The sequence below is a fragment of the Lissotriton vulgaris genome, chromosome 6 (genome assembly GCF_964263255.1).
Source record: "Lissotriton vulgaris chromosome 6, aLisVul1.2, whole genome shotgun sequence".
Taxonomy (NCBI): Eukaryota; Metazoa; Chordata; class Amphibia; order Caudata; family Salamandridae; genus Lissotriton; species Lissotriton vulgaris.
The window spans coordinates 991,829,355-991,845,874 of NC_141694.1; the positions used below are offsets into that span (position 1 = coordinate 991,829,355).

At 45.1% G+C, this 16,520-nt stretch overlaps 1 protein-coding gene across 15 annotated transcripts in view; it reads right to left on the bottom strand.

Annotated features, from left to right (window-relative positions):
- LOC147708315 (protein 4.1-like) overlaps positions 1–16,520 on the bottom strand; it is a 1,681,744-nt gene that overhangs the window by 497,778 nt on the left and 1,167,446 nt on the right. For all 15 annotated transcript variants that reach the window (XM_086927035.1, XM_086927031.1, XM_086927029.1 and 12 more), the window contains one exon: positions 15,786–15,938. In XM_086927035.1, the coding sequence (XP_086783161.1) occupies positions 15,786–15,938 (153 nt within the window). The remainder of the gene's footprint in view (positions 1–15,785; positions 15,939–16,520) is intronic.

Below are 16,520 nucleotides of genomic sequence, written 5' to 3' on the forward strand. Positions count from 1 at the left end.
ATGCTTGTACCAAGTCTGTGTCTGCATCTTTGTGCAGCCATGTTTCTCCAGGAACAGTGCCTCAGGCTGTTGTTCACTGAGTAAAATATTGATTTCAGAGTAGTGTTTTGGCAGGGACCTGCAATTCATCAAGAGTAGCTTTAGTTCCGTAGCATTCTCTTTATTAGCAGGGTGCTGCACTAAGTTGTGCAATTTAAACGGGCAATTAGTGCATGTTCTGCTACCAGATGTCAGACTAATACAGTGCTTACATTGCTCATTTCTACCTTTCAGAGTGCCACCAGCTGGTGCTCTGTGTATGTAATGTGCCTTAAGCTTGACTCAGGGTACTTAGACACAGAGAAGGCTTTTGTCTCTATTAAATGGAGTCACCTCTTCCGAATAATGTAGGCCCTTCAGGACAAGATTTAGATCCTCCTATCACTATTTCTTTTTGTCTTTGAGCCTCTGGAATTTTGGGTCTACAAGAACAGAAGAGTAACCCAGTTCAGAAAATAGTTTGGTAGAGAAGACAATCTACCATTTTACAGGGATGATGTCTGGCTATACGCGTTCCTCCTGAGTTGTCCAACACAAATCTTTGAGAAGTTCCAGCAGTGCTTAGGATACAAGATTAACTGCCAAAAGTCAGTGCTATTGAGGACTTTTAGAAGGCGAGATGAGAACTCTATCACTCGCTGATTGAGGGTCAGATGAGATGGATTTAGAAATCTGGGGACCAGGCAAACGAGGGACAAGGTGTGGTTCCTTACAAAAAACTTGGGGTCGGCAGTGGGTAATTTTAAAGAAGAGCCATGTACTGGTAAATACTGCAGCTTTCATTATTATGATAAGCAGTGCTATTTAAAATGATTTATTTGCAGTCTATGTAATGCAGAACGCACCATACTACCTTATAGACTCATTCTTTAACACCTTGGCTGCTATGGCTTTTCCCCTCCTGTGCTGAAAGGCTTGAAATACTACATTTTCATGACGAGCTCAGCTCGTCATAAGCACAGCTCCAGTGTGCCTCAGCAGCGAAGGGGTTAAGCAACTGGAAGGAGAACCGAGATGTCTACAATGGGACAGGAAAAGTATACGCATATCAGTGTCCGCCTCGTACAGGTCATAATATATGGGAAGTATTGCCCTCCTACACGTTAGATATTAATTATTTGATTTCCAGTTAGTGGTGACAAACAACTGGGCTTTTATAGAACAAGGGAACCCAGCATTTGACATTGGCATGGAGGTAATGGAGAGGAAATCTTCCTCCATTACTTCTATAAAGGACAAAGATGAAACGAACTCCCTCTGGTTACCTAAAACGTGGTAGAAGTGTGAAAAATGGCCAAGATGACAATGAGGTAGCACAATGTCAGAAGACACAATGTGTAGAGGCACCTTCAGGGACAAACAAGGTGACTCATCTGAAAGGTTTCAGAAACTGGGACACAATTGGAAAAACCTAATTTGATGACATAGCAGGCACAGACTAGATAAAATATGTTCAGGACCTCCAGGAGGAATGTAAACTACATCAGACCTATCAGTACCTAAGAATATGACACACTAGAAGTAATAGATGTGGCCTAAACATATATGCAGGAGGAAACACCAGCTGAAAAGAGGCTCTTGGGTTAAAAAGTGGGCAATGGGGAAAATTTCTCTGACCTGTAAAATGCTTACCCAGAGGTTTACCAAAAGGTTTTCGATCCACGGCTCCCTTGACCCATTTGCCATTACCAGTGGCTCCCCACTGTTACTTTTTTGGGAGGGTGGGGTGGAGGGGAGGGGGAAATGCAAGCCTGGCCTTGGGAGTACTTACATTTTTCACACTGAAAATTACTGGGATGAAGCTGATGAAGGTATTATAATCATATACGCAGAGTGTTTCGTACTACTAAGGCGGCGCCTCGAATAAAATATTCCTAGTTACACTTTGCTCATGCCTTTTTTAGAGTACCCTCTCAAACTTTTTTCATCCCACTTACAGTGCTAGATAGCACCCATATGCATGTAGGCCCCATTGCCAAAGTGTTTCTGCGCTTAAAGAATATTTGCATGCACTTCTATTTCTACCCATGTCATACGTACCAACACACCTGTCTCAGCAGAGTGACTCACGATTTTTTAAACCACATACAGCTTTATTTTTGTCGCTCCTCCCTAAAATTGCCTCCAAATCAATGCAAGTAAAATACATTCACGGATTCTTTTTTTTATTAAACGTCCCTCTTTCTTGATTCCAAATGTTGGCATCATGCCATAAATTGTGTTTTACTTCCCTGTGCTCAAGGAGCGAGCAGGCCTGTCTGAGAATGTCTGTGTACTGAAAGAAATGTGTGCTGGAAGTACCTATGATTCAAGTACAAATGTCAATACTTAATAATACATAGTGTGCTTAATAGACAGGATAACTATACTTTCTTGATAACTTGCACTGGTGTAAAATGCATTTGGAAAAAAACGAAACTATTAACGAGTCTAACAAAATAAATCCGGAATCTTCTGCTTACTTTGGGAGTGTTGGAATGTGGGAATCCAGTGAAATATGGAGGTCATCTGCCTTGACATGCCATCAATAAAGCACTACGTTCACAACTTTAGGCATGTCACTTACAAATCATCAACATCATGCGTTTAAGTCTAATTAGTTTAACTGAAGCCCACAACCCCTTTAACATTAAATGCATGGTGCGCGGCTCCCCTGGCTAAGTTTGACGGCTCCCCAGGGAGCCACAGCCCAGTTTGGGAACCACTTACCAATAACACTCTTGACAACCTGAAAAATCTTAGAGAGAGATGGCAGAGAGAAACTGGACAATTAGAGGACGTAGGCTGGGACGAAATACTCAGACATTCATGGGAGGTTGTCATCAGTGATCCAATTTCAGGATTATTCAACTTAAAATACTGCAAATGGAATACAACTACAGGACTCATCTATTTAGAAGGAGCCTTGCTCACGCCACCACCTGTGTTAAATGCACAGATGCTGTAGATGTAACGGTGTATCTGGTAGAGACGATTCTAGCAGCAGATTCCTTAACGTAGAATTATCCCCAGGTATAAGACTGGATCCAGAAAATGTTCTTTGCCATAGCATCTCTGCGCACCGGGGGCAGTACCATGTGACTCTGCCCTGACGTCGTCCGTGGGCGTGACATCACCAAGGTCACATAAGCCCCATCCCGGCGCGCTGACGTCAGTTTTCTTTGGAGAACTTTTCCACACCACAACGCGGAGCCATCACAAACTAAAAACTGTGAGAATATGGGAACAGTGTGTGAAAAAATTAGATAAACCGAAAGGGAAGAAACGAATGGTGAGAAACAGCATCATCCGGGAGAGTGCCAGGCACAGTGGCACCGAAAGTCAGAGCAGGCAAGAGCAAAGTACAGCTAACGCGAAGCAACACTGCAAGCAACGACGACATCCCCCCAGGGGACAGAAGCAGGTGAAAAACGTCACAACAGACTAAAGAGGCCTGCGATCCCAGCCTATAACAGTGGGGGACAACAAGGCCAGAACAAAAGAGTAATGACAATTTACCCCAAGACAACACCACCACGGAGAGGCACATTCCCTGTAAAAAACAAAGGGTCGAGCACAACCAAGAGACCCCAACTCAAAGGACTGCAGAGGAGTCAAAAGGTCAAGCAATAAAAAAGGGCATGAGTAGGCCCACACTGGCAGACCAGGGTGAAGGGACACAGAAGCACCCATGGACCACCCAACCAATCACCAGAAAGGAAGGAGTGAACCAAACAAACAGAACAAGCATCCCACTAAGGAGGAAGGGAAAGAGAGCACTCGCATAAGAAAAAAAAAAACAGGAGGCAGGCGAGTGCAGAAGACTAAGCTGAAGGTCCTCGCAGAACAGGGAGGAAGGGCGGGTCGTAAAGGAATCTGCGGCTAGAATCGTCACTACCAGATACACCGTTACCAAAGGTAAGTAACTTGTACATCTGATAGAGACTACTAGCCGCAGATTCCTTTACATAGAATAGATACCCTAGCCATACTCAGAAGGAAGGAGCGCCTGCGAGAGAGCCTCCCAGTAGGAAAAAACACAGGGCCCCAGCAGGGGATGTGCAATGGGGACAAGAAGGACGGCCTAGCCCCCACCAAGCAGAAGGAAGCAAGGACGAGGGGAAGCAAGGACACCCGCAGTTCATCCAAAGTACCAGGGACCTCCACCAGAAAGCCCCGGAGGGGCAGACAACGGCAGAGGAGCACCAAGGAAGAAAACTGTCACCCCAAATTCTAAGGAGAAGAGGTAGAAAGGTAGGAAAGCCCTCCACAGGAGGGTACACAAGTGAAGAGGACAGCGGAACCAGCCTCAGCCTCGAGTCAGCAGGCAAGGCTGGAACGGCTCCTCAGACAAGAAAGGCAGGCGAGAGAAGAAAGACGTAGTCTCGCAAGGCTCCAGCAGAACAAAAGACAAGGGCACAAGCCAAGGCTGTAGACCAGAAGAGCAGACGTGTGCAGCCGGCAGTTGGCAAGTACCATGAAGCTGAGCACCCAAACCAAGCCGAACGCAAGACGAAGGCAAAGGTCAGGGAAATCTAGAACAACCCCAAAAGGGAGGCTGATCCAGACAAAACCAACCCACGAAAATAAGTGGGACCAGCCAGAAGAGAGCAGGATAAGTACATAGGACGGACAAGGCCATCCACCAGAACACAGGAAAAGAATTAGGAAACCCAATCCCCCCACGAACACCAGACCGAGGACCAGGCCGAAACGCCAGACAAAAAAAGGCGAAAACACCAAAGCACAACGCCGCAGACAGCATGCCAAAGCCGGACCAGCAATGCAGCGGATACTGAAAAGAACAGAACCTGGAGCAGCGCAAGCTACGCCCAGACAAGAGCAAAGAAACCGCACCAGCGGTATACAGTAGCGCCAGGAAAGGAGAGGAACCTGCAAGGGAGGGTCCACACCCTCCCAGAGTAGGACAGAGCTATACAATAGCTACAAGTACCCCACTTAGGGTAAGACAAGTCCCAAAGAAAACATGGGAACCACTCTTAGGGAAAAAAATCCTGCATCAGAGAACAAAAACATAAGGACCTGCCTTTAGAACCACAGATGGCTTATCAATCAGCCAAAAAACACACCATTGCCAGAGGGGCTGAACCAGCAGTCAGCAGAAGAGAGGGGCCGACCTAGGGACCCTGAAGGCACGTCAAACCACACAGAACATACAGACGGGCCACTCAAAACACCAGATTCCAGGAAAAAGGTGGGATAACGCCTCCCATCAAGCCCGGAGGATCAACAAGCCAAACTTACGGAGGGGGAGGGAGACGGAGCCCCGCAAGAGACGTTGAATGGTGGAGTCCGCGTGGGTGTTAAACAGAAGAACAGGTCAACCAGACGCTTCCTAATATTTTCAGGAAAAACACCATCATGCAACCAAGCATGGCGATGGAGTCACAGCACTGGCCATAGCACGACCAAGAGCATCAGCAACATCTAAGGCCGCACGGAGAATAAACACGGCCAACCCCCGACCATCTAACACATGGTACCGTAGATCAGCACAGGTACCTTCGTCGGAGATGTGAGACAGAAGGGACTCCACAGAATCCCACAGGCTGGAGGTAGCCCTGGCAAACACACAAAGTGTGTTGAGCGCTCGCAATGCAGCACTGGAGGAAGCAAAGATGTTACGCCCCCATGAATAATCCAACCATCGGGCCTCTTGGGTGGCAAACAACACCAAAGGCAAGGAAGGAAAAGCAGTCAGCAGAAGAGGGCCCTGAGTAGAAGGGTGGAAGGAAAGGCAGACTGGGTCGTGCAGAGCAGGACGGTGGCGGTGTAGGAGCGGCTGAGGCACCGAATCACTTGTGGCAGGACGCCACCAAGCCCCCAGAAGAGAGTTGTGGAGTGAAGCTTCAAATGGAAGAAGCAGCTCCCGTCCACTAGAGCCCTGGTGGAAAACTTCCAACAGATGATCCGTAGAGAATGAGGTGACTGGGTCACCCATTCGCAAAATGCCAGAGGCCATGGAAATAGCCTGAACAAAGGCAACACTGGCCTCCGTAGGGCGCAGAGGGGGAGAAAGCAATTCCTCCTGGGGCAACGGATGTAAACTAAGCTGCCCGTCCCCAAGTCCAGCCGGAGGAATAAACGGCCATCCCCTGAATAGTGGGGGATTCACAGACGAATGGGGAACCTGAGGGGCCCCCGGGGAAGGCGGAGAAGCCGACGGAGCAACCAACCTCAAGCTGCAGAAGAGAGGGTCCGAGGGTTGAGGCCGCAGGGACAGCGAGGAGCCCTCCCTAGAAGATGCCGGTGAAAAAGCAACAACGCGGCGTCTCGTCTCCAGAGAAGAAGAGACCAGGAGAGGACGAACCTCCAGAGAGGAAGGAACCTCTGGAGACGAGTCGAGGACCCGACGCAGAACGGCGCCGTGAAGTCCGCCACAGGCGCCAGCTCAACGTCAATTGGCACCGGAGTGGAAATCGGCGGCGCTGAGTCGACCTCCACCACCACGTGCTCCCTAGGAGAATGGGGCTGTGTCGGAGCCGGTTTGGCTAAGGTACGGCGCCGAAAAGGTGCCAGTTAGACCTCACGCGAGGCAGCCGACTGCGTAGAGGACCGAAAGGGACTCTGGAAAGCACCGCAGGACCCGGCCTTAACCTGCAGCACCGCCAGGACCGGGGAAGAAAGCTATTGGTGCCGAAAAAACGCCGGCTCGGCCTCGGACCAGGCAGCCACATGCTCAGAGGATCGAGGGACGAGGCCTGAGTCCCGGTGATCTCCTGCGACGCCACAGGGAGCCCTGTATGGATTTGCGGCAAAGCAGGGACGCTGTGGATCAAAGAAGGGAGCCCCGCAGAACCGCACCTAGACAACACCACCCTCCTACAACTGAAGCTGAACCCTTCGGCGCCGGGGACGAAGCCGCCGGCGACTCCGCGGAAGGCCCCGAGCGAGGCAAGGGATCCTCGGACGTCTCAGGAGGTGGAGGAGGGGGGGGGCAAAGAAGCCTGCAGAGCCACAGTGTAGGCTTTCATCTGGGCCCTAGTCGCCCCAATGCCAGGGAACGGCGGGTATGGTGGCGACAGGCGAGGGTGCACGTCCCGAGGGGAACCGGCGCCTGCTGCCGAACGAGGACAGGGCCTCGGAGACAAGCTGCAGGACGTACCAGCTGGCGAGCGACGCCCTTGGGGCCATGGTGAAGGGCGATGCCGCAGTCTGAATCGGCGGCTCCTGAGGTAGGGGACTAACGCTGGGACGGCACTGACCTGGACAAGTAGGCCGATAGCAATTTCATCCGATGCTCCCTCCGGGACTTTGATTTGAGGTGCTGACAAGGGTCACAGTCCATAGAGTCATGGTGCTCGCCCAAACACCACATACAGATAGGGTGAGGGTACGTCGCCGACATCTGACGTGCACAAGAAGTAAGCATCTTGAAGCCCGAAGGCATTCGCACACTGTTACTCAACACAAAGCGTGAAAAGAAGGCCTGAAAACAGGCCAGGATATGATCCAGATCCGCGTTGCACGCGGAAAAGAGAAAAACTGACATTGGTGTGCCAGGGTGGGTCTTATGTGACCTTGTGGACATCACGCCCGCAGACGACATCAGGGCGGAGTCACGTGGTACAGCCCCCCCCCCCCCCCGGCGCGCAGAGATGCTATGGAAAAGAAAATTTTCAGGATCCAGTCTTCCGCCTGGTAGTAATTCTATGTTAAGGAATCTGTGACTAGTAGTCTCTATCAGACACTTTCATACTTGGGCTCTGGGTATGGAGCCCAATGCAAATGACCTGATCGCAGATATAAAAGGAGAGATCAGAAATTATGGGAGAAGGGGCGTGGCTTGGCACCAGTTGGCGATGTCGGCGCCCGTGTGAGGCTCCGTCAGGGATCGGGAGACTCACCGTTTGGAGCCCGTTTCATCCTGCTGGACGACCACAATTCAGCGGCGGATTGTTGCCTGTTGCCGTCGCGACCGCCGGCTTTGCGTTAAAATGCCCTGAAGCGGTGTACTCGCAATTTGACGGCAGCTCTCCCTCAGGTACTGTTGCGGCCGCCATTTTCTAATGCCGCGTACCTTAGACTCTTGCCGGTCCCGTGTGGAACCTTTTGCGTAGCTGCCGCCGCTTGCCCCCTGACACTGCTAAACAATGTATTTGTTTATTTTTTCACTGCCTTCAAGTCTTTCCTCCGTTTTTTTTCTCTCTTTTTAAATTGAACCACGAAATACTGCTGCATTATTCCTCCTCCTCGACCGCCATTTTGTGATGCTCATGGCATTTTGCTTCTTTACTTCGCTATTGTGGTATGGAATTGCCTAATTTTGATGCAGACAGCCCTTTCTACATAAGGTTGCAGCTATATATTACCAACAAGTTTCCACTTTATGGGTGATTACTACCCTGTCTGACAACAAGCTGTCACCTCTTTGCTATGACACCTCTTTTACCTCAGCTTTACCAGCTATGTGAGCGAGCGGTGTCATTAACCCTTGCATCCTGACTTCCTACCATAACATTGCATCAGAAGGCTGCCGCCCTGTGTTTTCATCACTATCTTATCTCTTCACGGATACTCGCCTATCCTATTCTGATAGTGGCACACAAGATTAATTATTGCTTCTTCTCTACCTGTCGTTCCACATTGTTGTTTTGGATACTACAGTTGCTGTACTGAACTCTAAATGCGTCTTTTTCAAAGTACTCAATTTCACCTTGCGCTTTCCTGAACTAAGGCTTATTGTCATCAAGATTGCCTTCTTGGACTATTTCTCTATACTACACTCCGTGTGCTTACACACCTCCTTGTGCTGAGGTCCCTTCTGTTATGACAGTGATGTGCATTGAGTAGGTGGATACCGTCTCATATTTTTTATGTGGAATGCCTGAGCTCTATGTCGCGCTCAACCTCCAAAGCCACAACGAAAATAGCCTTCGTGAAGAACTCAAAAGTATTTTCAGCTTTTTCTAAACTAGAGGATTCTCTCACTTCATCAAGTTCCGACACTGCCATGGATCCCTCCCAGCCAGCACCAGGGAAGACCACTACCAAGAGGCTCAAAAAAGACCCTCCATCACCTCTTAAATCGTCTACGCCTGTCTCTATAGAACTTTTGCTGGAAGAAATAAGATCTTTCCACCCTTTCTTAGAGGAAATTGGGACCTTGCGTCCTTTCATGGAGGAAACCAACGTTAAGCTCCAGGCTCTTACGGACAATTGGTCGCAAATTGAAACCTGAGTCTCCTCTGTTGAGCAATCTGTTGCTTCGTTCCAAGAAACCCATACCACGGTTTCTCACCTAAACTCACAGGTTGGCGCCCTCCAGAAGCAGGTGGAGGAATTGGGAAACAGGAACAGGCGGAATAACCTTCGCATTTACGGTCTGGTGGAGGGCCTTGAGGGTTCGGACTCAGTCACCTTCATTAGGTCCTTCCTTCCTAAACTGCTTCATCTACCGGAAGGCACATCTCTTAATATTCAAGGTGCTCATCGAGTAGGTCGCCTGCCTACATCTGCTTCCATGTCGCAGCGTCCAAGAGGTGTTATTCTCTATTTTTTGGAATACACTGACCTCTTGAAGGTTCTTGCGGCAGCTAAGGCTTCACCAAAATTATCATGGTCTGGTTCACCTTTGTTTTTCGCTCAGGACTATGCTAAAGCGACTGCTAATCAACGGAAGGCCTTCCTAGGCATGAGAGATGTTCTTCGTTCCATGGGAGCTAGATATGGGCTGTACCATCCTTGCTTATTCAAAGTCACCTACAATAACAAAAAGACTTCGTATGAAGATCCAGTACGTCTACAGAGTTTCATCAATGCAAACAAGTCTACCGCCATGGACTCTTCTGGGCCTTCTTCATCCCAGCCTGGTTGAGCAGATTTTCTGCATCCTTATGTTCCTTCTGATGCTCTTGTCCTGACCAGGTTTCCCCTTTTTTCCTCGTTTTGTTCCCTTGCTTGTCATTCTCCTTTTATTCTCCTTTTATTATATTGTTGTTGAATACTCCTTTTTCTTTGGTCTCTCCATGTGTAATTGGTCTCAGTATTTCCTTGTTTTGTCTCCACAGGTTCCTTCCCTGTTTGATGATGTCTCCCCGGTTATCTGCTCGGTCGAGCACGGTTTTGTCGCCTTGCCTAGGTGGCCCCTTCCCCCCAGCTCCATTCTTGTTTTCTCCTTTTGTAGGTATGTTTTCCCTTTACCCCTCTTTGTTATTCCTTTCCCTTCTTTTGGATTCCCTGCTATTCTTCCCGCTGCTTTTTCTCCTTACCAGTTCTTTCATTTTTGCTAATCCCTTTTTTCTTTCTCCTTTCTTCTTCTATATTGCTTGTCTTTCTTCTACTTCTTCCTTCTTAATCTTGGGTTTTTCTCCTATTATTACATATGCCTTCAATGCACACTGTTTTCTTCTCGTTCAACTCACTTTCCTCTTCCTTCTCGCACTTCTAATCACTTCTTTTTTCTCTCTTGATTTACTCATTTTTATTGATTTCTTTATGGATTTCTTATTTAACAAATTTGTTGATCTAATGTACAAATTATGTCTTTGAACATAACTTCCTGGAATGTTAAGGGTATTAATTCCCCAATTAAACGACAGCGCATTTTATCTCATTTAGCTAAACTAAATGTTGACATTGCATTCCTTCAAGAAACTCACCTTTCTGACATAGAATCTGATAAGCTTAAAAGAGGTTGGGTGGGTGAAGTCTTCTACTCACAAGGTGATGGTAAGCGCAATGGTGTTGCTATTCTATGTCGCAGGTCGCTCCCCTTCACAGTCATTTCCCAAGAATCAGACACTAATGGCAGATGGACACATGTCAGACTGTCGCTTAGAGGTTTTCTAATCTCTCTTCTTAATGTTTATGGTCCCACAAACGGTGAACCCCTTTTTTGGGCTGAGTTTTCTCCACGCATTACCCAATTCATGGATGATAATTTCATCCTTGCAGGAGACTGCAATCACCCTCTTGATCTTTTTTTGGATAGGAAGTCTGATGCCACATATGTTCCCACAAAACTACATAAACTTTTTACTCAAGCTATTTCCCAACATAAGCTTGTGGCGTTTATGTAACCCGACTTTGCAAGAGTTTACTTTTTACTCACCCCATCACCGTTCCCAATCACGACTTGACTATATTTTTGTTTCCCATGATCTTGCTCAAACGCTCACTGCGGCGGAAATTGGTCCGATATTGCTCTCCGATCATGCCCCTGTAGTAGTCAGCCTTGAGGTTATCCCTAAAGTTGATGGACCTAGAAGATGGGGTTTTAATAATGCCCTCCTTTTGGATCCCAAGTTTTCCACTTCCTTCTCCACCTTTTTTGATGATTTTTTTCTTTTCAATGATGTCCCACCCGTTTCAAAACACAATCTCTGGGATGCTTTTAAAGCAGCTTCATGCGACTTCATTATTAATTTTGTCGCTAAAAAACGCAAGATTGCTCGCCAATTCACTAAATCCCTCCTTCATAACATTAAGCGATTGGAACACGCCTATTTCACTTCACACTCCTCAGATAGTCTGACAGCTTTGGTCGCTGCTAAGATTAAATTGAATGAAAAGTCTACTGAAGATGCTTCTTTGTATTTGCTTAAGTCAAGTGTCAAGTTTTATGGTGGTAGGAATAAAGCTGGGAAAATCCTTGCTAATTACTTAAAGGTCAAGCATAATAAGGTGAATATTGAATCGGTTTATGATACTAATGCACACTTACAATATAAGGATGCTGATATTCTTGCTACTTTTTCCCACTTCTACGAGACCTTATATACTTCTGACACCCAATCTTCTCCTCAGTCTCTCACTTACTTTTTCTCCACCATTCAAACACCTACACCTTCCCCTCCTGATCTTTCCTCCTTAGAATCTGACATCTCACAGAAAGAATTGCTTACTGCCCTCCAACGTCTTAAACTTAACAAAGCCCCTGGCCCGGATGGTTTTACCGTTGAGTTTTATCTCCACTTCTCCAAATTATTGATTCCAAAGCTCCATTCCCTTCTGCACTCTTTTACTGAATTAGGTACTTCCTCTGGCACCTTTTCAGATGCACATATTTGTTTAATACCCAAACCCGGAAGAGATGTCCAATATTGTAAAAACTACAGACCCATCTCCCTGGTTAAAATTGACTATAAAATCTTTGCCAAATAATTAGCGATAAGATTGGATCATTTGCTTCCTGACCTCTTAGGTGACGAACAATCAGGCTTTGTGAAAGGTCGTTACATTACTGACAATACCAGACTCTTATTTAACATATTAACAAAATCTTCCCATCTCCAACATCCTCTTGCGGCAATAGCCCTGGACGCTGAGAAAGCGTTTGATAGGGTTGAGTGGCCCTACCTCTTTCATACTCTTGGATGGTTTGGGTTTGGCCCTAAATTCACTTCCCTGATCTCACTATTGTATTCCTCGTCCACGAGCTGCAGTTTATGCTAATGGCCACATTTCTCCTTATTGTGACCTTGGTAGAGGTGTTCGCCAAGGATGTCCCCTCTCACCTTTTCTTTTCAACCTTGCTTTAGAACCCTTTTTATCCAGACTACGCCAAAATCCCAATATCCACGGCTTTCAGACAAGGGATCTTTCCATTAAATTAGTTGCCTATGCAGATAATATATTAGTTTTCATCTCAAACCCTACGGTCTCCGTCCCCGCTTTTTCTTAAAAAGTAAAGACCTATTCCTCAATTTCTGGTTATAAACTCAACCATGATAAATGTGAAATCCTGCCTTTGACAAAATTCACCTTTAAACCTGATTTCAGCACCTCCAATTTCACCTGGAGCTCTTCCCATATTAAGTATTTAGGATTGCATATCACTGCTTCCATCCCGGATACTGTTTCCCTTTGTCTTACTAAATGCATTCAGAAATTATCCGACCTCACAGCTAAGTGGCATCCTCTCTACCGGTCTTGGTGGGGTCGCTTAGATACTATTAAAATGATGCTTTCCCCTATTGCTCTTTACACCCTTTCCAATATTCACATTTCTATTCCAGCTAAGTTTTTTGAGAAAATTAACTTAGTCTTATCTTCCTTTTTATGGCATAATAATAAACCCAGAATGTCTCTTGCTAAACCTATTCGTCCCGCTTCCGAAGGTGGAGTTAATTTTCCGGATTTCCCGGCCTATCACAAGGCTTTCTTGTTGCGTCAATCTTCCTTTTGGCTACAAGATCCAGACTCCCCTTGCCCTCTGTGGACTAAGGTTGAACACCTTTTCCTTTCCCCTTTCTCCTTCGCTGAGTTTATCTCCTTTTCACGCAAACCCTCTTCAATTCTTACTCCTATCCATAAATTCACTCTCAAACTCCTCTTATCCTCCAAACCTCCCCCTCCTGTAAGTATTGCCGATTTCCTTTCATCCACTATTTGGCACAATAAATACCTTCTACTCCTGGGTAAGCCTTTTTATTGGAAATCTTGGAGATCCAACGGTCTGCTTTGGATATCACAGTTATTCTCACAATCTACCTTTTTGCCTTTCCACATTCTTTGTTCCACTTTTGATTTACCCCTCTCTTTTGCTCCCAAATACCTCCTCCTTAAGGTATCGGTCATGGATACTTACAATAGACTTTCCAAGTCTATCCCTTCTTCCATCTCACCCGATCCCATCATTCACCTTCATTCTATATTACAAACCCTTCCCAAAGTCTCTGTCATTTATAAACACCTTCATGCACATACACTTCCCAGACCCAAATCCAAGGTGGAGGAGAATCAGGAGAATGATTTTTCCATATCATGGCCAATCTCTCTTTGGGACAAGATTTAGACAAAGATTTGTAAAACTTCTAGAGCTGCATCTTTAACGCAATCTATATTTTTTTTATATATAATCGCTTGTTACACACTCCTTCTACCCCTCACAAACGTTTCCCTGTCACATCAGATACATGTTGGTCTTGCTCTTTACCTAATGCCACTTTATTTCATATGCTGTTCCTCTGCAAGAAGGTACGCGCCTTCTGGTTACAAGTTTGGGCACAAATCAGTGTTATTTTTTGTACTAGTATTCCATTTTCCCCATCCCATATCTTTTTGGGAAATCTTTCCCCTTGTTGGGACAAGATTGATCTTAATGTTTGTATTGTTGATTTATTATTGGCTGTTGCATTTCAACAAATTACTATTAATTGGAAGTCTTCGTCTACTATCACTTTCAAAGCATGGTGGTATAATGTTTGTCATAATCATAGACTTGATACTGCTTTTGTTTTTCCTGCCCAGTTGGCAGCTAAGCGTGCTGATTTATGGCTTTCTGTTACGCTGTATTTAGATAATTGTACAACTCGCTCCTTTCGTCCACGACCTGATCAGCAGGAGGTTTCCAAGCCCCCTTGATGCCCTTTCTCATTCCTTATGTTCTGCTAAGATGTTTTAACTGCATAATTATAATTGCATTTGCTTTTATTGTATAATTACTGTACCCTTCCTTTATACTTCCTGATACCCATGATTAGTTTATTATATTTCCTACTGCTCATTTCACTCTGCAATGTATTTTGATTATCATTTTTGTGATTTCCCTTCCTTCCCTTCCCTTATTGTTTTTCCTCATAACTCTTTACTTATATTTTGTATTCCTTCCTTGCACTACTATTAATAAACTTATTTTGAACTAAAAAAGAAATTATGGGAGAAAACGTTAGACTCGCACCTAAACAGGCTGTCCTTCTGGCTCCAGGGGACAATAGGCTCACTAGATGGATACAGGCAATGCTCTGCTCCATCGATGCATGGTGGCTAAAATCGACATAATGAGACACTGGGGAACCCAGACCACACCTACACTTGAGCAGTGGAGGAAAGGGATGTACATTTGTATGGAAGCTTAATAAATTACCTACGAGCGAAGAGATTGGCTTCGAAAGTTAAAAAAAAATATGCGGCCTTTGAAGGGACCATATTAGAATATGGCTAGAGTCAGAAACAAACACCATGTGGAATCGACTTACTGATGCAAGACAATGGAAGAGTTAAAGCACCTAAGCTGCAGAAGGTATACTAGTCCTAAGTACATCTAAAGCAAACATTAAAATTGACGGAACCTTTCTGAGAAGTTGAAATTTTCTGTGACTAATAATGTAATTTAAATAGAATCAATAAAAAGTTACATAAAAAAGACTTACAGACAGGAAAGAAATTGTATTAGAATCAGCTTGCGCTCTACTGCGTGTGCACTGGTTCCATAGAAATACATTACTTCACACAAAATATTTACTACCTAGATATTATGTGTGGAGACGACGTCTTCAGCAACAGTAAAGTGCAGATTAGAAATACTGAAATATTTTGCCCCCTAACATTATATCTGTGAGGTTAAAGTGAGTGCAAATTTCATACAAGATTGTGGGCGAAAACATTTAAATGAAACAAATCCTTCTACCTTGGTACATGTTGGAGGGGTGTGTTAGAGTCTTTCAGTAATTTAGAAGTGATAGTAAAGGTTTTTTACTAAACATATATTCTGTCTAGCCCATATATACATATTGAAGATGTAAAGCAGGCACACAAACACAAAACATTTATTATGTTAGAGAAATTTACTAAACATAGGTATCAGAATTTAAACGAGCAGTAAAAGGAGCCACAATATTCAAAGCAGACACATTTTGCAGAAAACTTCCACATCAGATTCTTCATAAAACCGCTGTGGTCTCATATTGCTTCACCAGTGTGACAGAAATATTGCAGTCTCTACAAACAGCTTGATATCTGAGCTTTCTGCTTCTATTTGAAATTCATAAAATCTTGGTACATTTTGTAGTAAAAATGCTTACCTCTCCAGGACGGACTTTGATGTAAAAGTTGTTACGTTTGTAGGATATTTTTAGGATTTTTGGCCAAGCAAACCGATTGATTCGGAGTCTGTCCTTATAAATGAGCAATCCACTTGCAGATATTCCTAACATTATATCCACTGCTTCTGAATCCTACAACCAAAACCAAGTTAGGTATTGTTATAGATTACATTAAATTATGATGGTACAGTCTTTCAATTCATAAATGACTTAGGCCCACATGCATCAAGCATTTTTGGAGTCGCAAACGGTGCGATTCCTTAAAATCGTCCGTTTGCGATTCCAAAAATGCTTTTTGAGATGCATCAAGCAATTTAAGAAATCGCAACATTTTTGGGATTTCTAAAATTGCGATTGCTTTTAAGAAATCGCAAATTTGCGATTTCTTAAAAGCAATGCATGATTACTTTTTAAATTGCGAATTCGCAATTAGAGGGATACATTTACCGAGTGGTTGAACCACTCGGTAAATTTGCAAAAAGTGTAAAAAACGCAGAAAATGCATTTTTAAAACATTCATGTTACGGACACACATGTCCTTAGGACATGTGTGTGTGCAACATGATGCGAAAAATACATTTCAGGGGTGCAAGGGGGGGGGTCCTTTGGACCCCCCCCTGCACCCATGAAATGCATTAACAAATTGCGATTTTCAAAGTGAAAATCGCAATTTGCTAATGCCTTCCCATTGCTTCCTATGGGCCTTTTGGCCCA